At 34.6% G+C, this 23,874-nt stretch overlaps 2 protein-coding genes across 6 annotated transcripts; both read right to left on the bottom strand.

Annotated features, from left to right (window-relative positions):
- Positions 1 to 5,949: 5,949 nt before the first annotated feature.
- On the bottom strand, positions 5,950 to 7,873 carry LOC107422953 (syntaxin-124). Its single transcript, XM_016032460.4, has one exon. The coding sequence runs from the start codon at positions 6,977 to 6,979 to the stop codon at positions 6,068 to 6,070; it is 912 nt and encodes a 303-aa protein (XP_015887946.1). The 5' UTR covers positions 6,980 to 7,873; the 3' UTR covers positions 5,950 to 6,067.
- Positions 7,874 to 8,013: 140 nt separating this feature from the next.
- Positions 8,014 to 22,840, bottom strand: LOC107422963 (B3 domain-containing protein Os07g0563300). 5 transcript variants are annotated; one of them, XR_007238386.2, is made up of 15 exons: positions 22,446 to 22,837; positions 19,459 to 19,540; positions 19,255 to 19,353; positions 17,619 to 17,955; positions 17,074 to 17,413; positions 16,730 to 16,826; positions 15,109 to 15,283; positions 14,678 to 14,757; positions 13,674 to 13,721; positions 13,309 to 13,572; positions 12,257 to 12,306; positions 10,393 to 10,506; positions 9,376 to 9,446; positions 8,214 to 9,152; positions 8,014 to 8,100 (listed from the first exon to the last, which is right to left on the bottom strand). XR_007238386.2 is itself a non-coding variant. In XM_048465332.2 (15 exons), the coding sequence occupies exons 1-14, from the start codon at positions 22,580 to 22,582 to the stop codon at positions 9,289 to 9,291; spliced, it is 1,911 nt and encodes a 636-aa protein (XP_048321289.1). In that variant the 5' UTR covers positions 22,583 to 22,840; the 3' UTR covers positions 9,024 to 9,152; positions 9,262 to 9,288. The 5 variants fall into 5 exon arrangements, 4 of the variants coding, with proteins under 4 accessions (XP_015887956.2, XP_048321287.1, XP_048321289.1 ...); XM_048465332.2 differs by lacking the exon at positions 8,014 to 8,100 and adding an exon at positions 9,262 to 9,305 and having other exon boundaries at positions 9,024 to 9,152; positions 22,446 to 22,840; XM_048465334.2 differs by lacking the exon at positions 8,014 to 8,100 and adding an exon at positions 9,277 to 9,305 and having other exon boundaries at positions 9,025 to 9,152; positions 22,446 to 22,840.
- Positions 22,841 to 23,874: the final 1,034 nt, after the last annotated feature.

The following is a 23,874-nucleotide window of genomic DNA, read 5'->3' as shown; positions in this document are numbered from 1 at the left end:
TTGTTGACTCATCACTTTTCATTTTGAAGACTTCAATGTGCATATTATGTTGTTGGTTATGTTGATGATATAATCATTACAGGTTCTAGCATTGACTATATTGCAGAACTAATTTGCAGCTTAAATAAAGATTTTTTTTTTTTAAGATCTTGGTAAATTACACTATTTCTTAGGGATTGAAGTCCAATGAAATGCTTTTGGAATATATATATATATATATAAATATATATATATGTCTCAAACAAAGTATATCAAAGACTTGTTATGAAAAACCAAGATGCATGCTACCAAGAGTTACTCATTTCAATGAATGCTGGCAAACAAATTTCTTGTCATGAAGGTGATATACTTACTGATCCAATCCTGAAGAATATAGAAGTCAAGTAGGTGCTTTACAATATCTTACTATTACACGACTTGAAATCACTTTCTTTGTGAATAAGTTGCATCAGTTTGTTCATTTTTCCAAAATACATCACTGGGAAGCATGTAAAAGGTTGCTATTGTATCTGAATGAACTATTCATTATGGTCTTCATCTAAAAATTCTTGATCAGCAAAGGCTTGTTTTTCACGAATTCACAGATAGTGATTAGGCAAGTTGTCCAGATGACAAAAGATTATGTAGTGGTTTCTGTGTCTTTCTTGGTCCAAATCTAGTATCTTGAAGCTCAAGCAAAATATTGTGCTTTGGCTAATATTTCAACTGGCTAAGTTGGCTATCTAAGTTATCTAAAGAAATACAATTGAATTTACAAACAACAATTCTTTGGTCAAACAATTTGGGAGCAACAACTCTTGCTTATAATCATGTTTATCATTTTAGAACTAAACAGATAGAGATAGATGTTCATTATATTACAGAAAAAGTTTTGAGAGGATTGCTTGAAATTGGGTATGTTCCTATAGTAGAAAAAACTGAAGATATCTTTACCAAACCTTTAGGATCAACTCGTTTTCCATTTCTTAAATCATAATTAAGGATAGTTCAAGTTCCAAATTACTTTGCAAAAGCTTAAGCTCCTTTTTTATCAAACAAAAATTGTTTCTCATTCCAATGAACTTTTGTTTATGTGTGTGTGTGTGTGTTGGGGGGGAGGGGTGGAGATTCTTCCAGAATGTTGGTGCCAACTCATCTATTCTGTTGGTGAATAGAGATATTGGCAACCAAGTACCTCAAACTTTATCGGGGTTCACATATTGCACCCTAAACTTTTTTTTTCTAGCATTATGCACCCCAAACTTCTTTTTTTACTTGCACCATTAGTTCTTCTGTTAAAAATACATAACAGAAGATCAGGTACCTTGCACGTACCCATTAAATGAGGATAGATCATGTGATATCACAGTTCTCAATTTAGAAATTAGGGTTTCATTCGAGCAATTTCTTTATTAAAATCCCTTCTCCTTCTTCTTCTTCTTCTTCTTCCTTCCATATGCATGTTTGTTCTCTTTCATTCCTCACATTTTTCACTCTCCACGTGTTATTTTATACCCAAAACCCCTTCTTTTTCTTTTTCTTCTTCTTCTTCCAAACCACCACTCTTAGTAACACTAACAATCTCAAAGCTATAAGGGAATGAAGTTCTCTCTCTCTCTCTCTCTCTCTCTCTCTCCCTCTCTCTCTCTCTCTGTCCTCTTTTTTTTTATGTACTCTCTCTTTCTCTGTAATTCTCTCTATCTCTCTCTCTCTCTCTCTCTCTCTCGTCTTTCTTTTTTTTGGTGTACTCTCTCTGCCTATCTCTTTCTCTTCTCTTTCTCTATCCTCTTTTTTTTTTTTACGTACTCTCTTTTTCTTTGTAAGTCTTTCTATCTGTCTCTCTCTCTCTCTCCTCTTTCTCTGTCTCTGTTCTTTTTACTTTTATCTTTTTTTGCATACTCTCTCTATCTATCTCCTCTCTCTAACTGATATTTTAGGAAAGCAAAACTCTATTTTAGCAATGGATCGAAGCTTTTTTTCTCCCATTTTTTCCCCTCAAATTTTTTCCTCCACATTTTCTGAGTTCCAAACAAAGCCTAAAAGTTGTGAAATTACCTAATCTACACTTGGTTGATGAGCACGTGTGAGGCATCTGATCATTCCGTTATGTATTTTTAACAGAAGAACTAACGATGCAAGTAAAATGGAAGTTTGGGGTACAAAATACCAAAAAAAAAAGTTTTAGGGTGCAATGTGTCAACCTCGATAAAGTTTAGGGTGCTTGGCTGCCAATATCTCTGGTAGTTATGACAAGTCATCAATCCATGTGATGCTTATTCTAGACAATCATAGCGTGCAAGCTGTTAGATATTAGATACCGGTATAAATATCAGTTTTTTCTACATGTTTCATATAAAAAAAAATGCTCTCATAAAAATTCCTCCAAGTCCTCAAATTTTCTCTCTGATTTTTTGTTTAGTCCAAATAACTTTCTTCTTAATTTTCTTGCATTTCTTGCTTTGTTCTTAAATTTTCTTTCTCAGAAATTTGTCTGATGGGTAGCCTTCTATGCCAATGTATGGCAAGTCCTATGAGAGTGAGTGAAAAAGCTTTGCATTATGTCAAATATGCTTCAACATGCATGGTCATGCATTCTTAATAGTTAAGAAGGTGATCCATTGGGTCCGTTGTACCATCGTAGGGCTTCAGTTGTGGGAGCTTGAATTTAGGCGGTGGTGGAGCTTGGAGGAGTGCTGTTGTGAAAGGAGATGTATGGTCTAGCATAATATCTTTATTGGTGATTGGCCAAGATGGAAGGACATGCTGTCGAGTTGGGTCACCAAAAATGATATGTTCAGATGCATTACTGTGTGGGTTGACATCCTGTTTATCATTCATAGTAAGGTTATCGGGACGCCTCGGTGGTGACGGAGGAGAGGTTGGGCCTTTATGCATTTTTGACCATATGGGATTGGTCATGCCGCTACAATTTGTGTGAAAGGCATGCATCTATAATTATATCAGTTGACATGCAGTCCAGCTGCTCATGGACTGGATAGATTTCTTTATCCTATGACATGGATGCAATTCGTCATCTCTTGGTGATCACATGTTATGTCTAATTGTGAAGCTTAGAAATGGTTTCATCACCTATTGGTGTGTGACTTGGGGCTTTAATCATGTAGTTGTGAGTTTAGGTGTAGTTGAACAATAGTTAAAAACAACTCCAAATGTCTCTCCTAGGCTTCCAACATTCATTTACCGCATTTGACCTTTGAATTCCCTACAAAAATGGCAAAATATTATTTCACCATGGGTGGAGGTTGACTGGTTGTTACCTTTTCGACAATCAAGTTAGTCACTGGAATATGGAAAAGAATGTTTTTTCCTATTACAAAATGTAATTTTTTCAGGTACCTTGTTTGGATGAAATATGGCTCTATTTGTACTATCTGGATGTAGTGAAAAACTCCCTATTTTACCCAGAGACAAAATTTTGAGAAAGAAAAACTCAAGAACAAGCAAGAGAATCAAGAAGAAAATTAAGAAGAAGATTGTTTGGGCTCAAAGAAAAACAAAGAGAAAGTTCAAGAACCTAAAGGAAAGTTTTATGAGAGTATTTTTTTTATATCTGAAACACATAGAAGAAACCGCTATTTATATAGGTATCTAACAACAAACTATTTGCATAATATGATTGGCTAGAATAAGCATCACATGGATTGATGACCTGTCAAAACCACTAACAAAAGAGATGAGCTGGCATAGCTGATCTAGAAGAGTTTGATAAGTTGGCAATAACATTCTGGAAGAGTCTCCAACTTCCAGGTTCAACTTCCAGAGTCTCTAACTTTCCCACATATTTTCCTACATTTGTGAGAATCTAATTTCCTGGCTCTACACTTTTCCATCTCACAATAAATATCCAAATAAAAGAAAATAATCACTTTTCCAAGAGAATTAACATTTTTCCTCACAATAAATATCTAAACAAAATAAAGTAATCACTTTTCCAAGAGAATTAGATTCCCACTAACTTTATCTTTATCCAAACATACCATTAGTTTATGAAAGTATTTTGTTAAAGAGAAGTTTTTGGGCTTAAGTAATCTTGGGCCTAAGCCCACAACAAAAGTAATCATGTATTAAATATACAGTTAGCTATATGATGCTCAACCCTGCAGCCTCACTCCAACATGATTAGCATGTTTTCCTATTTAGAATTTGAATGAAAAGAAATCATAACAAAACTAATTGGTGTAAAGTGCCAAAATGGCAATGAGACATCCTTGTTTTGGTGAATTGCAATGACAATATTCTAGCATTTCTTCCATTGAGGTGCTAACTGACGACTAAGAATGTCGTATAGAATGTTGGATATTTATTATTATGAATCAAAATATTATTAACTACCTGAAATTTGAATAGGTATCTCGTTTCACTTGAAAAGGCATGCATTTTCAATGGAGATCATTTGCCAATTTTACCCTTTAAAAATGACCATTAATGAAATTTCTCATATATAATAGAGTTTTGTTATTTATCATTACTAATAATGATTATCAATTTATGTGGCAAATCTAAATTAAGGCATTCAATTCTATTATTTTTTAGACCAAGATTCTAAAGCGAATCTTTTAATATTAACCATTTAAATTATCATTTTGTATGGATTTACTATGATCATTTATCAATGGTAACAAATAATACTTTTTAATACAGAATATATTTATTTTATTTATAAAATTAGAAGAATATCTACTTTTTTAATAAAAAAAAATGTACTATCTAGAAGTAGAGAATTCTACGAATAAATATCCAATAGTGCTACAAGCACCAAAAAGTTCACTAAATAATTTACCAAATGAAGTAGAAAAGATGATGTATCATTTTTTATTGATTGACAATTATATATAACCTAAATATGGATGAATGAACATTTTAAGGGATAAAAATAACTAAATACCTAAAGCAATAGAGTCCTGCTATTTATCACCATTAGTAATAATATGCTATTTATCACCGTTAGTAGCAATCACCATCCTATGTGGCAAATTTTAATTAGAATATTTAATTTTTTTATTTTTTTATTTTAAAACCCTAAAAGTTTAATAGTACCATTTAAATTGTCATTTGGCATTTAGGCTCCATTGATAAATCATTCACCAGTTGTGACAAATAGCATTGATCAAATCAATAATATAATGTCACATCATTTTACCACGTCATTTGGTAATTTTTTTATTTTTATTTTTTTTTTGTGCCTCTAGCATTATTAATAAATATTTTATTTTTACATCTAATAATCTACCTACCAAATGTATCATAATTAGACATGTGAACCTTGATTAGAGATATTAACAAAATAAAAAATAAAAAAATTACACAATCGTTGGCATGATAATTGATTGAAATTAATATGGAACTCAGAAATTTTTTATTTATAATTCTTCTGTATTTAATAAAAAAGAATTATCTTAAAAATATATGCACATAAAATTGTTTTTAGGGGTCCTTAGGGGCGCAAGCAGTGACTGCAGTGTCTTAATGGCCTATGCAAGCAGACCGATATTAGTTCTGATAGTTTAACTTTCTGATTCACCTATGAATATGGTACGGGCAGTTTACCCAAAAAGAGAAAAAAAAAAAAAAATACAAGCAAACAAAATAACCAAAGACTTGGTCTAAAGATGAGCAGAAGAATACAGTACCATTCAATTAAATTTTGTATATTTTGAAAGAGGTTACAAAATAAGAAAGAAGAAGCAGTATTCAGTTGCAATTTCACTCAAAAATACTGAGAACAAAATTGCTAATACAAAATACTGTTCAAATTTACTTTTGTATGCTATTATGATCTCTTGCACACAAGAAAATCATGGAGGCTCCAAAAACAAAAATTTTCTGAAGGACTGCCATATATGAAGCTTTTATGTGATTAGCCAAATGGAAAAATTGCAGACAACCTCCATTTTTGAAGTGTGCTCAAGATCATGACTTTTTCTGTCCCATCAGAGAGAAAAAGCGAGAGAAAGAAAAACTTGCTTAATTAATTTCCTTTTGAATAATTTGCTGTGTAAGTTTCTAACTATGATCAGTATCTTTTTTGGTGGAAACCCCATAAACAAAAGTGTTTTCTCTTCTTTCCCTACAAAAAATGAGGCAAAACTGCCGTTAAGAGTGGAAAAAGGAGGACAACGACAAGCACTATACCAAGTACTATGGCGATGCACGTCCATTTCCTGGAGCCCTTCTGGTACTCCCTTGCCTCCTGAAGGTTATCAGTTCCACGTCTCACAAAAGAACTAGCATGCGCCACATGGCTCTCTATGTCATTGAGCTGGTGACCCTGAGCTTCAACCAAAGCCGCCATGTCCAAGAAAAGCTGATGAAGCTCAATCAGGTTCTTTTCTATCTCCTTCACAGCGTCATGTCTTTCTTGAATCTCAGAAATGGTATCCAATATTTGTCCCCTACCCTGTTCCTGAATGGCCTTTTGCAAGAAACTCTCACTTTCCCCGCTCGATATCAAATTCTCAATGGTCTCCTCGCTTGCTTTCTCTCCTGTAATGGTGAAATACCTTCGCTCCACTGTTTCTTTGTACTCAGTGTTCATCCTTGCTCGTAAGCCCTGAAAGTCATTCATCATATCTCTCAGTTTCTTCCCCAAACCACCTACAACCGAAGTCCTGGTTCGATCTGCAGATGAACCAGGACCACAACCAGGAAGGTTTCTCTGAGCTGCATTGGAACGTTCTAAGGCTTCGAGCTTCCCTTTGATCATCTTTACCCTTTTAAGGACCTGTTCGACGTCCGAATCCATCTTGGAACGAAGCTCTTTCATTGTTTTTGCATTGTGGACGATCTTGCTTTCTTCATTGGATTCCTGTAACCTCCTGTAAAGCTTCTCCACGGCTCTCATCTCATCCTTCACATTCTCCACATCTTCGAAGAATTTGTCCAGATTAGCACTCTCTTTCCCTGCTTCCATGTCGTCCATCTGGGCCTGCTGTTTCAGGTCCGTATATTTCTTAAACGAGCTGGAGAATAAATCGTTCATCTTGGCTGAATAAAAATAGTAATACTATACAGATAGATAAATACACAGATACAACAGATCTTTAACTGCCTCGGCTGCAAAATGGGTTTATCTTAAAAAAAAAATTTAAATCTAATGAAATTCCAAAATCCAAACAAAATCAAATTAGATGAAGAAAACCATGTGTGTGTGTATATATATATATATATATATGCACAAAGCTGGCCAGTTATATATGGTTATTTAAGAAAATTAGAGAAGGTATTTGGTTTTTCTTCTTGTATTGAAGGTGTGTTGGGGGCTTTGGGGCTTCACATTGCAGATGCTCTTCATCACCTTCTGTCTAATGAGGGAGGAGGAGGAAGAGACAGAAGGTGACAAAGGCAGGAAGTGTAAGCTACAAATGGACGAAAGACGAAGTTTCCTTAATTTTGGTTGGGATGGAAAAGTATGAGAGGCTACGGCTTGCTTTGGGATTATGACCAGCCAAATTATCCGTTTAAATTTGCTTATAACTCGTCTTGCTCCTTAATTAACACGTGGCATCTTTTTTTTTTATTTATTAATATTATATTTTTCAAATATAGATTCAGTCATCATGTTACGTTGACTTGGTCCTATGTCCCTCTCCATGTGGAGGCATCCGGATTTTGTGGTCATATTACTTATGAATGGCTTCAAGTCAAAAAGCTTGCCCTCAACCCCTCACCATGAACCCGCCATGGACCAGACTTACGATAATATTAACTATAAAATACCTTCTAATATTAAGAAAGGTTAATTGTGCATATCGCAATCTATTTATTGCAAATACAATACTAAAATGGATTCAATCCACCTCTACTTTCTCTCCCTGTTTTTCCTGTATCCTATACCAAACAATGCTACAAAGTAATCCAACTTTCATCTAAATAAACTCATGATTGAACAAAAATGGGTCATACTTATGTCTCAAATATATAAGAAAACAATCTGGATTTTGTTGTACACAGGCAGTTCGGATTCCACCAATTACCTAAATTAGTATTCGACTTTTGCAACGCAAGAAGAAAATCTGAAGCAATTTCTACTTTACTGAGCCGAGAAAATAGAAATTTGTTACATCCTCAATGTCAACTACACGGAGGCAGCAAGGTGAGCTCCTGAAAATAAAGTAAAATAGCTTCAACCTGCTACTCACTTTCAGTTGCATATTCAACATTTCCCTACTTAATACGACCTCTACAAATTACATCACTTTAGAGTGGGACCATACCATAGCATACTATTGTTTGTCAACCATGTTGCCCTCTTCACAGCCTCTTCCTTTTTATGTACAGACCAGAAGATGAGTAATACCAATGCGGACAGATCTACAACCCAGCTTCGATGGCCCAAAGTTGTTGATGATCAATATTAGCATATGATAAAAAGAATTAACTGTATTATCCAGTTGCAGTGGTCGATGCCGATGCCTTCATTGATATACTTGAAGGATGGTCGTCACTGGCATCGTGAAGATTCCTGCCAAGGTTGATGCCATTGTTGAGTTTGTCTCCAATTGCATCACCTCCATCTCGCTGAGACAAATTGCCAGATGAGTTTTCACTGCCACCAGAACTTGATAACCTCTGCTGTCTGAGATACCTCGCTGGATTATCTTGGACAAACTTAATTATGCCACCAGAATCAGAACCAGGTGACAGTTCATCCTCCCGCTCTGGCTGGATATTCAGGTCAATTTGACCTTTAAAAGGTGAAGTAGACGATTTCATCCTACTTGGCTCATCATCAGAACCATCATGGAACTCTCTTTTCTGATTTGGACTATTTCCTGTGTTGCTAGTTAAATTGGACTCATTATCAAACTTATCAGGTAGTGATACTTGCTGCTTTTTGCGTGTAGTCTCTGCTTCCTTCTCTGATTGTTTTTTCTCACGCCGCATCATCAATGTACGGAAGCGGCGTTTTACCGTCAAGCAGACATTACAGGTGCAAGATTGTTTGTGTTTGGGGCCCTTCCCACTTGGGGGCTGGATGCAAACAATACATGAGCAACCAGGTCTATGTCTGGGGTGCTTTGTGGTCGCCTGGGATGATGATTGGAGTGACTCACCCTCTCCCATGATAGCTAAATTAGCAAGGGTATCAAGCCCCTCCATGGCTTCCAAATTTTCTGAGTCAAGTTTAGCAGCCTTCATTTTCTTAGAAGCAACTGTCCAATCACAATGAGAACCAATTGCAAATTGATAATTTAGTATGACATACAGACACCATTACTCAAAATAAAACTTATAAAACTAGCAAAACTGAAGAACCTTAACTTGGTACTCCAGTACCTTGCGTCACAATTAACCAAGTCCGACTCCTGTGAGTCATACAAGGCTGGATGAGGGGTATAAAAAGACAAATCCAGTATTTTTCCAAGTAATTCATACCTGAAACAGACTGGGGTATAAGATCTTCAAGCTCTTCCGCTGTTAGTTCTTGAGCAGCTGAACACGAGGATCTGGTAACAATTTTTAACAATATCAATACCAATGACATACTTCAATTCACGATTCATCCATATTTTCTAGAGCTTATATAAGTATCTTTCCTGCAGTCAAATTTCTCCTTTTTAACTTCTCTTTTTAATTGTGTATGTCCACAGATTGGGGAGGGGTGTAGGGAATAGGTTGACTAGGTGTCATTAGATTATGTGTAGGTTTTTCTACCTAATTGCGTGTAATTTGCTTTGTTAATGTGTGTTGGTAGCAGCTAGAATTTGTTAGGCATCTTAAATAATTATTAAAAAAAAAAATTCAAATGGGTTTTAATTTGGTGTTTATGGTCAAACCCCCCCCCCCCCCCCCCCCCCCCCTCTTCTCCTCTCTCCCTCCCTCTCTCTCCCCTTTAGTTAATTAAAATGTTTAACAAACTCTAACCAACACTGAAAGCAAACAAAGTAGACACAATTAAGTAAAGAAACCAAAAACCAAAAATAAATGCGTTGCCAAAAGAGAGAGAGAGAGAGAGAGAGAACCAAAAAAAAAAAAAAAACTGCTTAAAGGAAGGGTGCCTAGGTTCATGCAGGACAGTATACAAGCCGTAAAATAAAATAACACAAACTCAAACATCAAAATTATATCTTTCTCGTAAATTTTCAATAACCCAATACACATTGGAAACTTTCAAGGAGTTCAGACTTCATTACATCATATCCAACCTGAAGTTAATACAACAACAGATTATAATCCTGAAAAAGTGCAGTCAGACCACCAATCCAATATCATGAATGCACAAATGAAAATTTTTTTATTTTTTTGACAAGGCTCACAGGTTCTTAACTGCATGTTTGCATCAATTGAGTAGGCACACAACAATAACAACAGATTAAATGAGGGAAAATGTACTCAAAACAGAAAAGATACACACTTCAGGATACAAAAGCAGAAAAAAGATGTAAGACATACCTTTCTGGGTCCCATGAATTATCAGAACATGTCCACCTAGAAGGAAGAAGCGCATCGGCGGGCAATTTACGCAATTTGAAGCAGTCTTCACATTGAACCCATTGAATTTTCTCACTGACAAATGAAACAACGGCATTGGAATTTGGCACCACATAGCCACAAAAAAACAAGGACTCTGTAAACTATGATTTCAAAAGAAAGATAAGGAACTTAGCACAAAAAAAGAAAAAGGGGAAATGCAATTGTTTGGTTTCATCAGGAATATATGCCCTATGCAAAACATGCAAGCAGCATGCCAAAGAAGTGATCATAAGGGTGGAAACTGATATATAAAATAAATTTTGACAGTTGGAACTCAATAAAATACCATTTACCCAGCAAAGAAAAATACAATTTGCTTGCCAAGAAAGATCAACATCCTAACAATAATTGATGTCAAAGAAACAACAAACTTAGGCTCAATTTTTTCTACAGCTTATCAACCTGTAGGCCGTTAAGTTTCAATTTTCAATGTGAGACATCTAATTCAAGAGATTTCTAATCGTGCCTCATGAAACCAGTGTTTCTAAAGAAATCTCGGAGGTAATAAATCCTATTTTGCTGTCATTTTTCCTATTAGATTAATGATTGTACTTCTTCTATCACCCATATTATTCTGTTTCTGTTGATGAACAATATGGCTAGACCATATATCAAAATTCAATTAATGGTTCATAAATTAGCCAAAAACTGATTATTGAATTTTCTTTTCTTTTCTAGTTTCGCAAAATTGGCATAGTTCTATTTTATTCAAGCCAAATAATAGAATTGGGTTTATTTTTTGGTGTTCTTTTATTATTTCTTTTAGAACCTAGGTTAGTTCAGGCCACTCATCTAGTCAGGATGATAGAGCAATATATTTTCTTGAAAGGTCGGTAATGGTAGGCCTTGACACCTACTGAAAATATCAGATACATGGAGATGCTTAAACAATTTAACACTTAGGTACAACCTATAACCAGCACTCATGCCCAAATATATGCCACATAATTGAATGCAACTAAGATGACGATAATAAAGATTACCAAAATTAACAGGGAAAAAAATAAAACCCTCACATGCAGTTAATTTCAATCGATAACAAATAATTTTTAATAGAATTATGGTACTTTTTGATAATTGCTCATAAATACACTACATATGAATGTATGCCACATAATTTGATGCAACTAAGATGATTGATAATAGATGTTACCAGAATTAACTGAAAAAACCTCACATACAGTCAATTCCAATTGGTGACAAATTAAGTTTTAATAAAATTATGGTAATTTTTGGTGATTGCTTATCACTACTCAAGTACACATGAAAGTTTTCCATTTATTATTAATTTTTGCAATCAATTATCCTTTAAATTTGTAATTAAGGTCCCATTTTAATTTATAACATTAGATGGCCCCCATTTGAAAATGTTATAAAGTAAAGGCTCATAAGATCCATCCTTCTTTCTATTACATGCATGTTAGCTCTTCATAGATTTCCCAAAATGCAATAGGAAGAAGAAAGAATGTTTCACCGAGCAGCAGTCACCATGCACAGTATCACTGGGTACATAAAAATCATTTAATGGACCCATATCCTAAGTAAATACATATACAAGTACTTTAAAACCTAGCTGATAATATTGACAAGGAAAAAATAGATAAATGAATACACACACACACACGAAGCATGATTAAGTTAAAAAAATAAAATAAAATAAAAAAGCACTAAAATTAAATAAAAATTTCAGCGCACACACATATAAAGCATGATTAAGTAAAAAAACAAAAGAAAGCACTAAAATTAAATAAAAATTTCAGTACTCTTAAGGTATGCAACTTACCCCATATTATCAGTTGAGAAAATTGTTGGCTTCCCAAGTATTGGTGCATCCTGTAATGAGAATATCAGAATCTAAATACACACGCACCGTACATGCCAGAGCACACATCTTGCCCTTAATTGAAAAAGTAGTATACTAACGAAACATCAGATTTAAGATATACAAAATATGCAACAACAGGACTATGATTGCATGACCAACGTCTAAAGCAAAGTGGTATAGCTCCCTTTCATAGACGAAGGTAAGAATTTAAGATTGCACAAATATTTAATGAGGAGGTTAAGAGTTGGGTGATGGCTAAACCTCTGGCAAAGTCCGTTTGAGAAGAAAGGTACGTCTAGACCTCTGGCATACTCCATTCAACAAGTAAGGTACACTAAAATATTTTTATAATAATATTAATCACACTTCACACATTAGGTTAGCAACGACCCATGCTAAGATTAGTACTTCTGCGTCCAAAAAATAATTTATGGGAATTAGTGGGAGCAACAGATGACCAAAGAAAACATTACAGGTCTATGGCAAAAATGTTCCTAGCTTTATCACTAGAATAGGGGTTAACATGGTTGCCTTAACATCACTAAAATACTCCCTTATCGATGCATGCCTGAATTGTTGACTAAACTTTCTAGGATTAAAGTCAGTGTAAACACTAAACAAGCAATTTGATGGGACACTTGTAATTGAAACAAGTTCATAATAACTATGTTCAAGCTTTTCACCAACTACTATAATTCACAATTCTTGTTGTTGCTGGATGAGAACAATAGGGTTTCTCACAAGGTCTTTCTTGCACTAGTTTTCATTTTTTTTACCAATGAGTCTTATAATTATGAGATTCAAGGTCACTATAATATATACTTCAATGGCACATGCTAGTTCATTTTACAGTTGTAGTAAAGGAAGACACAAATGGAACACTAAAACAGAGAAATAGAATATAAGAAACAAGCACTTTTCTAGTCAGAATCAAAAGCGGCTTACAGTGGATACAGTTAATGAGCAACTTTTGGAAATCCAATTTCTTTTCAAAGTGGAAACTATAATACCTCATATTCCTCGAACTCAAAGCCTTCAATCACAACAACACTTGGGACATGGTTTGGAGGAGGACGAAGGAGTCCCTGAGCTTCTTCCCAGGTTAGTTTCAGCTCCATCATGTCCTCATTTTCAATTCTCAAGCGCTTACTTTTAGAACCCAAGGTGCTGCTCTTCCTCTTTCTGGAAATCAAAGTTTTAGCTCCCAGTACTTCTTTTGCTATGTATCCTGACTTGTCAACTTTAGACCAAGAACTAGGATCTGCCAGTTCAGCCTGGTCAATTGATGAAAAGCAAGACAAGGTGATGCTGAGCTATCTCTTAAATGAAGAATAGAAATAATAACTTCATCAGTTTTAGTTTTTGCGATACTAACATCTCCTTGCATAGAGACTCCATTGCCATTCCTATTTGTTTCATTTTCCTGTTGATGGGAGAAAGAAATTAAGTAAATTAATTGTAAGCTGAAGTTGTAGATTTCACTGCAAATGAAAATAAAAATTGCTGAATGTCTAAACCTTAATACGAAAGACAACCATCCAGCTGAATTTCAGACCCATAACAAAAAGATGTCCGATCAGCTCACCAACCAACAGAAGTAGTCTCAAGTATAAAGCAGTTACTTATAAACGTAAGTACAGTGAAGAATGAAGTTAGCACTACAACCAGTTTCTGCTATTTGTAATGATGATAGGCCTACAACCCTGAAATTCTAGTTCATCTATCCTAGCATCACACCAAATTTGTTGCTCGTCATCCTCAGTGTAATGGGCTGCACACGCTTCATTTATTTTATTATTTTTAAGGTGTTCAATAGAAATACAAAAATTGAAAAAGAAGCCTAATACCATTTATAGTACAAGACAAATCATTGCAAATGCAAAATCTTCCAACCATATGGAGATATGGTAAGTAAAATTTTAAGCATCTCATAATGCATTCAGCAAAACAGAAGGTTCAAGGAGTGACTAATTTGATTTTTATTTTAGAACGAACAAGAAAACAGAGTGGCAGAACACTAGCTAAGGTTATTAATGAACTTACAAGAGAAATCTATCAAAATCAAATGCCAACTATAACTAAAGCAAAATCAACTATACAACCAGCCAATGCAACCACAGAAAATTAGAACGCTTAGAAAAATTCTATTTATCCTCTCTTAAGTACCACATTTTGCATGTCCTAAATCAATAAGACCAAAAAGAAAGAAGTTTTTAATGACCACTTAAACCAACGTTTCTGTTACCATTTATTAGATGCATATACAGTCAGGATGAAGCTAACTGAAACTTGAACAGAAACTTTTAATGACCACTTAAACCGACATTTCTTTTATCACTTATTAGATGCATATACAATGAAACTTGAAAAAGGCATAACCTGATCTGATGGCGTAGCTGCTGAGGCCTTTCGGAACCCCATGACCAATTTCCCTTCTGGCTCTAAACGACTAAATGTCACTGAGGAAAAGAAATAATTCTTCAGATCTAAAGTGAATGACCTTAAGACCCTATTATCATAACATCCACTAGGGAGATGAGATAAATATAGACAGGCATAATTACAAAAAACGAAACAAAAATTAAAACAATTAGCAGCATTTAACACATGGATGTTTGACCAGATCTCTACACTACAACACTAAAATCCTTAAAGCCAATACTAAAGAAACAAATCCCAAGAAAACTCTTCAGAAGAAAAATGGCAATGAACAACAAGCTAACGCATGGCCAAGAAGCATTGGACCCCATGTCACAGGAACAATCAACAGCTTCTGATACTAGACATTGTCGGTGATAGTGGATGCTTACCTATGTCACCAGCTTGCAATTGCATGGACTGTATGCAAGGAGTAACCCCTTCTAGAACATACATTCTGCTATTATTATTGGGCCAGAAACGGAACTGGAATATCCATTCCTTGCCTTTTGCATCCTGGACTTTGAGAGGTAATCCTTCAGGCTGAGATATCGGAGGAAAGTAGGCCTATCTCATAAAAAAAGCATTCACTATGTCATGATTATCAAAACAAATTAGATAAAACTAAAACATTTTTGCCAAATTCAGAAAAGACTTGATGGAATACGACAGCAGTGATTCTCCAAGTTACACATGGTGGCATGCATCTGATGCAAAGTATGCAGCTTCATGGGTCAAATTTGGTTGGTAAATTATATTTTGATTCTCATGTGAGCCATACTTAGAGGAATTCCTTGATATCCATAATGGGGTCAGATCCAGCATTAACAAGACATGATGCTTACATATAGAGGTTACAAGTAACAGCAGAATACAGTTAGAAATGCAAATGAACATATCTCTGCTACATTATTCTGTTTTTAGTTTCTAATGATATTGAGTTCTATAGATTAAGCATGATGCTTGTTTTCCTTTCACAATTTACAAACAAAAACACACATTTTTAAGAATTTTCCTCTGAGGATCCCTGATTTAAGCTAAATAATGGATATGACAATTGACATACAACTGACAGGGTTGCCACTTCACACCATAGGTTTAAACCCATCTTATACATCTACACAATCTAACTAGCTGATATTAGAATCCCTTGTTTAAGTTACACGACAGATCCCTCATGGTAGAACCCCTCTATAAATACATTTTAAGAGAGGGGGGCTAGAAGGGAGAGCGAGAGAGAGAAAGAAAGATAAGTTTTTATGTTATTTCATATGCTCTGATTATGTACATTCATCCGGTGTAAGCACATGAAGATTTAAGTGGCACATTCACCAGAATGATACTAACATTAGAAACAACATAAAGCAAACCAGCATATTGGGATAAAAGCTGTTATTACACACCATAATATACAATGGGATCAACAAACAAAAGACATGCACCTCTAACTTTTAGCAGCTTAAAACTACATTTTGGACGTTCACATGTCAGATGGTGCATCAAAATACACCACGAGACAGTCAACAACCCCACACACCTGCTATAACAAACTATCAATAATTGAGTTTCCAAGAGCATAATAAGAAAACAAATCTCCAGTAAAAATGTTAATTGTTTGCCTAACATACATAGTTGGCTCTAAATCCTAACAATTTAAGCTTTTAGATTAGATGGTTGCTTAATATAGTATCAAAGCTTAAACATCTAGTCAATCTCTCATTCAAATCTTACCAACTTTGGTTTCTATTAATTTATGGTGCAGCCATGTACAACCCAGTTCCTATCCCATGATTGGATGTATCTACATGTGAAGGCATTGTTCACTATTTATTATGATAGTTTGATTAACATAGTCTGGCTTATTTAATAAACATTTGAAACTTTTGGGGTTAATGGTAATTACACAACAAAAGAAAGTCGTAGAAGAAGCAAGAAGCAGTTCACTTCATTGATTTTCTTTTATGCCTCCAAAAACCAATATTCCAGTCCAACCTGGAAAAAATGAGGACTCACCTCTGCACATTTTTTTGGCAGCACAAGACGCCCAATCCGCCCAGCATCACTTGCACTTAACATTTTCTCAAACAATGGAGTAATTACAGAATTTGAACTTACATATGGTTAAGGCTTACGGGATATTGAATGACAAATAGAACGAACATGAGTTGCATGTATCAAAAAGAATACAAAGGAAAGCCACTTTTTCAGATGTCAAAATAAATTAAATTCAACACAAAGAAATAAAACCAATAGTTATAACTGTAAATTCCAAAAGCAAACATAAAATACTGCAGTTATAATTGAAGTTTGACTTTAGAATATTAAAAACCCATAATTATTAATAAATTAAAGGATACTCTCCAGATATTTGTTGCAGCTCTTGATCAGTAAATCTAGGCCAATACCGTGGAAGTAACTGATTTCTTCCTCTGGCATCTGCTCGAGGCCTTGCATTTCGAATTTGAGTTTCACCAGGTGAATCAACTCCACTGTGTAAGTTACCAATAAATTGTTTAGGCATAGGTGGAGGGGTTGGCCGCAAATTAGATCCAGCAGCCCCAACTTGACCATTTGTTTCACTTGCAGATGCATAAGGTACAGACAAACCAAACTGTGGAGTCGAAGGTTCCTCCTTTAAAGAGGAAGGCTGTTGCCCTAAATTTAGACATGAATTAATTTGATCCTCACAGTTTCTTCCTGCAATGATATGTTGAAAATCAAGTTTAGTACTCAACCTCTTATTTATAGTTAAAAACGAACTAATCCAATTCTCTTAAATTTTAGTAGCAAGCCAACCTGTTGTTTAAGTAAAATACAAAACTCATTAGTACACCCTCTTTTGCTTGTGCCTCACTTTAATTTTATTTTTATTTTCCGTTATATGCAATGAAAGTGTAGATACCTGCAGTCCCATTTTCCAGTGCATCTCGTGCACCAAGCTTGAGGCTTCCATTTTGTAACCTTTCAGAAAAATCCTCAATTTTCCTCTTTTCCAATGAAGTTACACCTATCCTTTCACCAGCATTGAGTTTGTTAATTGCAGCTGAAATGTCAACTTCATATGGCACCCTTGAATGCATTTCAGACGGAGTAATTGAACCAAATAAGCTGGGTGCTTGCCGCCATGGAACAGGACCTGATCCGGCCAACTGACTCCAGTTTTTTACAGACAAATCCTTTAGTCTTTCAGGTAAAGTTGAATGAAAAAACAAAGACGGTGGCCATGCTGTATTGGATGACTGCATTACAAGCATAGAATTTTGAGTAGCAATACAACATTTTATACATATAAAGAAATTCAAAACTACTCATCACTTATCAGAAATCAGCTCAAGTAACACAGTTAACCATAATTCTGGAATTTATTTGTTTCCATTAAAGAGAGAATTCAGCAAAAAAATGTCCTGCATAAAAATTGCAAGACATCTTTGTATCCTGTTCAAGATTTTAACTGCTGCTGACAGCCCCCTCCAACCACAACCAGCACCTAACTAAGGTCAAAGTTTCAGAAGCCGCAGGGAATAGAAATGAGGAAAGTACAGCATTTATAGCTGAATTCAAAATTTGAGGGGCATAGAATTAGGGTAAACCCACCCTGCTGTCCCAAAATATATTTATTAAGAAATCCTTCATGAGACTCGGATCTTATAACTTGCTCCCCCTGCAAGGTTATATTTCAGATATCCATAGTTGCTAACATCTTCAAAGAATATATTTCTTCAAAAATGGAAAAATTTCAAAAGTTGGACTCTCATCATGTACAAATTAGCATAAGCTTTAGTGCATCTTGATCACATAAATGCATCATGAGAATTTTATTTTATTTTTTTTATTTTTTATCTTTTGACTTTGTTCAGATCATGGGAGCTTGGAATTTTGGTCTATGTTGAATTTAATCAGTTGCAATATTGCCTTTGAGTCGATCAGTCAAAGTTTTAGATTTTAAAAACTGTTCCATATATTATCTGAGACTTCATGCAACCTTTTACCATTTGCTAATCAAACTCTGAGAATTTAGTTGCTCTATGATATAAGGCACAAAAGTTTTAGACACTACCTCATGAAATTTTTTTTCTTTTTTGTTCCCCTTCAAAAGAAGAAAAATTATCCGAGTCATTAGGTCATCAATAAAATAATAAGCACTTCTCTCTATCTCTTTTACAATTGAAGATTAGATAATTATTTTAGGCTAACAGTTTAGAACAAAAATCCCAAGCCAACCAATTACTACATCTACCAGCCATCGCCAATTGGCCGGTGATCCATAGCCCTGATAATCAAATATCAGACCAATCACTGCCACTACAAAAGCATAATATGCACTGTATGATGTTTTCCAAATAAATGAAATTTGCCAAAAAAGAGTATTATTCATGTAAAACATTAACAAGTTACACAATTTTAAAAACAGGGAATTCAACTATGGAACAAATAAAGCCCCACTTCAAGAATTACATACTAATGACAAAATTTAGATTGTTCAATAACATAATAACTTGCCACAACAAAAAAGAATGTATAGATGATATTAAACCTACCAAAATGACATTCTTCCTTGCACAAGCAATGCATTCAATCCCTCCAGGATCCAAGAGTGTAAATGCATTACTTGAAACGATGCACCCACAATGAACCCCCTACAAAGGAAAAACAACCACAATAAGAATTTAGAAAATCCAAATTGAAGTACCCACTTTTTGTAAGCACAATAGCCTAATCAGTCCGAAGAGTTTTACGCTAACCTTCCCACAAGACTCGCAACTCCTCCAGCCAGAAGCATTCAGATGAAACGAATCGCAGAATCTTCCTTCCTCATAAGCAGAACTTTAGTCACATAATACAGTGCAAATTAGAATAAAACATAAGAAACTGAAATCATATTACGGAGAAGAGGTCAACAAAAACAGGGCAATGCACACCATGCAGCTGAAACAATTTTTAGCAAAAACATAGACTACAAGAATGTTTCAGACTACAATCAGTTCAATTTTTTTTTTTTTTTTCACTAGAAACACCAAAATTACAGAGCAAGCAGCAATCAGTAATATATATCCGCACTCAACAAGCTAATTGAAAAGTGCTCACTTACAATAAACTATGGTCTAAAGATCACCCTACATTCTGTTTCATAGACTAGGTTGGTCAGTGGATCACAAGACAAACTTAATTTGTCAAAATACAGGCTGCAAATAAACAGATTTGGCAATCAGTGCTTCGCCATCAAGTCAATTTCAGATTTTATCGCTTGAAATCATAAAAATGCGAAATGAAATTCCTGTGGAACTTTTTTAACGCTGTTCAGTTTTGGCTATGCTAGTTGGCAGTTCACCATATTCAGGTTTTGAGACCTGACCATCTTGAGCACTGTAAGCCTTAAATTTTATGCTTATTTGGAACAGGAAAATGATAACTTGCCTATTCCCTACTCCATGGCATAAAAATAAAAATAAAAATAAAGAAACGCTGTGTCCTGATTCAAAAGAAATTATTTAATCATCAACCACTTTCAGAGTCTTAAAAGAGCTTCCCCAAAACCACCACAAAATCTTAAAATCCACTAAAATGTAGAAAAACTAATAAAAAATAAATAAATAATAATAATAATAATAATAATAATAACAACAACAATAGACAAAAAAAGGAATATTCAGGATAAGAGTTGAAGCCTAATTTTCATTGATGCATACAGCTCAAGAAATTTCTAAAGCATAAATTAGCAGTGCGGCATCAAAGATGAAGAATTGAACAAGAAAAGAAGAGAGAACAACAAGGCAAAATACACTATTGCTGCACTTATCCACTGTTTACCTCTTTGCCAACACTCCAAATTCTCTTTTTCTAAACAATTGGCCTTTTTCTAAACCAAATTGGCTTGGTTGAGCCCCTTTCTCCATTTCTAAAACCTTTTTTAGGTATCTTAATTGTTCATGGTCTATTGGCCAAGACTAATAAATAGGGTGGCACACAACAGAAAATTTTTAAGACAAAATACTTCAATCAAAACCTTAAGTTTCAGTCTTTTTGTGTTTCCCATGTTCTTATTGTGCCAAATACATATTTAGTTAATAACTTGCACGTTAAATTAATGGAAAAACAGAAAACTTTTTTCTGAATTCTTTTTTTTTTTTTTTTTTTTAATGAATATCGAAGTTAACCCCTTAAAAACAAATACATTGATCTCCACTATGCCACCAACTATAGTCTAAAGCCTGCCAACCTTGAAAATTGGGCACTTCAAAAGAAAGAAAATATAATACACATGGCTTAGTATGTCAATCCCTCTTTTCGACCTCCTAAGTCTTTTAAGGTGGACGAAGTTTGAACATAATATGCTGAAAGGCCTTAACTTTCCTTCACCTATACAGAAGAAGAGACAGAAAGGGGTACAATGACTCCCTCTCTCAGTAATCATAAGTTAAAAGTACGGATTGGCTCAACGTACCTCTTGGTTACAATTAGTTTGGGACCCTTGAATGACAATTGACTTTCATAGGGCCAGATACTCTCTTAAGAATACATTTGATTCTTCCAATTATTAGAGAACAGTGCATGTTAAATAACGATCACACACTCCATGATGAGCTTTTCAAATAAAATTGGATAGGCTCCCATGCAATTTGCCAGACTATTTCCAGAATTTATATGTATGTAGATCTATGTTCTGTTTTCTTTTTTTAAGCTTGCACATATAGAGTGCAAGTCAAGTTTTAAGCCTATAGCAGGTCCAGTTTAAGCAATAACTTAAGCAGGCACCAGCATTTTCCGGCCATCCCTCTGCTTCAACAATACAGATCCTTCCCCACAAAGGAAGAGAGAGACAAGAAGAAGGCATTAGAACTCACATTAATTCTGGTACTGAAATTGATAGAAATAATATAAAGTCATATACTGAAAAGTAAATGAACATTATGATATTTTCATTCCTGAGTTTTACTATGGTTTTTCCCACTTTAGTGTACTTCAGACGACTTTTTTACCTTTCCTTGTTTCCTAATAACCCAACAGACACCCAAAATTGCATCCTTGTCTACAATTGGACTGGCATTAATTATAAACCCACTAAAAAGTAGATAAAGAACAAGCAAAGCAAATAACCCACGAGCTATAAACTTACCCAAAATGGTTTTATGACAATAGTTTCGAAGGAAAATATTTCTAAATAAAATTATGTGAATGCAAGAACAAGCATACACACGAAAGGAATAAATTACTTCCTGAAATTAAGTCACAGGCATAATTGTTACATTCCAGAATATCATAGCTGTTCACCCCCAAAACTAAACGAGGTACTAAAATACATAAATATATTTTATCTAGTTGATCTTTCAATCCAATTATTTAGTTCCTTCCTCCCTCAATGAAACTTCAGACCCCAAAAAGGAATTTAAATAATAAACAAATAAATAAATAACCAAACAGAAAAATAGAAAAACACATAACAAGAGTCGACTTTCCAAAATTAACCTTTTAACAGTCTAAATTTACATCTCGAAACTAGTGCATAACACCGTAACTTCCTCCAAATTTAGTAAATACCCACAAAAAACACACTCCTAAAACCCTAACATGGCGCCCCAAACTAAAACACAAACTGATCAATCAAAGTCAAATTCACTTCAAATCGAACCACAGCTCCAAGCAAAACCAAAAACAAATAAATAAATAACAAATTAACGATTCAACAAAGCCAGCAAAAACTGAAAAAAATAAAACAACAAGGTTGGCTTACCCGCATCGATCACAGAGCTCCGCTAACTCTCCGGTGCGGAGGCGCCAGCCCTTTCTCGGCCGTTCCGGTTTCAATTCCTTACACTCCGGATTATAGCAGACCATGGAAGAGGAAGAGGAGGAGGGAGCTGACGACATCGAAGCTCTGACAGTCGTAGAACTCAGAGAGCAACGGCCACATAAAAAAAATAAAAAAAAAATAAAGAAAAAAACCCTAGAAATCCAGCAATGGAATGGTCGTAGAGAGAGAAAATCTGAAGCTAAAAAAGTCGTAAAGAAGCGGAAATATGATAGCTGCGGCCTGATCTGTAATCATAGAGAGAGAGGGTTTTGGAGAGAGAAGAGAGAGAGAGAGAGAAATGGTATTGTCGAAGTGAGAGAAAGTTAAAATGTACTTATATATACATATATATTTTAAAAAATAAATAAATATGTCATTCCATTTTCATATATATAAGAGGCTTAAAATACACGTCCAGTTGTAGCCTTATTTTTGGCGTCGTCGTTTCTCTCTCTCTTTCTTCTAACTTTCTTGTATTGTCCCCTCTTTCTTTTTCTTTTTTCTTTTTTCTTTTTATTTTTCTTTGTTTAATTTTATTCTCTCTCATACTCAGGTGTCGTCGTCGTCCTGTTTGGCATTACGTCAAAATTCCATTTTATCCGAAAAGTCCCATACTTGCGCTCCCCATGTGAGAGAGCAAACAATGCAGGGTATTTTGGTAAACTCGTATGGAGTTTGACTCTTGTTTGGACGTGTGGGTTGTTTTACGAAAATGCCCCACGTGGGTTTAGGTTGACGGAGAGAGTGAGTATATGGATTTGCATAGTCGGCGAGAGTGGGGGAGCTTCGGTACATCGCCGAGGTCTGTGAATATTCCATGCATGGCCCGCCTTGGGTCATGACTCATGCACTCACGTAACGCCTACTTCTTAAATTCTTACAACGCACGCGCTTTATTTATTTCTCCATTTATCCCAACTGTATTGACTCTTTTTCTTTTTTATTTTTTCTTACAAAATAGACAAATATAAGTGTTTCAAGTACATTTACCCTTGTGTCCAAAAAAAAAAAAAAAAACAAGGACATTTACCCTAGTTTTTTTATTTTAGCAAAAGAAAATTTAAATATTACAAAAAAAAATAAATATTATTATTTGGTGATACATGTTGATTTAGTTGCTAAATTATTTTTACATTCAAAAAAAATTTAAATCAAAATTCATAAAAAGTAGATTTTTCACTAAACATTCTAAAAAAGCAAAAACTATATGGATGCAAAAATTAATTTTCGTTTGGTATAGTCGATGAAAATAGAGTTTTAATCTGTAAAATTTTATATAGTAAATATTTTTAAAATATAATTTTTATTAAAAACTAATAAGCATTTAGTTATAAATAAAAAAACTGCATTAAATGTTTATTTAGTTTCC

Source organism: Ziziphus jujuba, chromosome 1 (genome assembly GCF_031755915.1).
Source record: "Ziziphus jujuba cultivar Dongzao chromosome 1, ASM3175591v1".
NCBI classification, from domain to species: domain Eukaryota; kingdom Viridiplantae; phylum Streptophyta; class Magnoliopsida; order Rosales; family Rhamnaceae; genus Ziziphus; species Ziziphus jujuba.
Note: the sequence above shows the minus strand (reverse complement) of the source record. Positions and strands in the feature narration are given on the sequence as shown.

What these genes read in the sequence shown, in the direction of transcription:
- LOC107422963 (XM_016032470.3), bottom strand. Translation starts at nt 22,582, where the DNA reads ATGTCGTCAGCTCCCTCCTCCTCTTCCTCTTCCATGGTCTGCTATAAT. An exon ending in TTGAGTTCGAGGAATATGAG is followed by an intron (nt 12,307 to 13,308) that starts GTATTATAGTTT and finishes TTCTCATTACAG; the next exon opens with GATGCACCAATACTTGGGAA. An exon ending in TTCTCAACTGATAATATGGG is followed by an intron (nt 10,507 to 12,256) that starts GTAAGTTGCATA and finishes TTCATTTGTCAG; the next exon opens with TGAGAAAATTCAATGGGTTC.
- LOC107422953 (XM_016032460.4), bottom strand. Translation starts at nt 6,979, where the DNA reads ATGAACGATTTATTCTCCAGCTCGTTTAAGAAATATACGGACCTGAAA.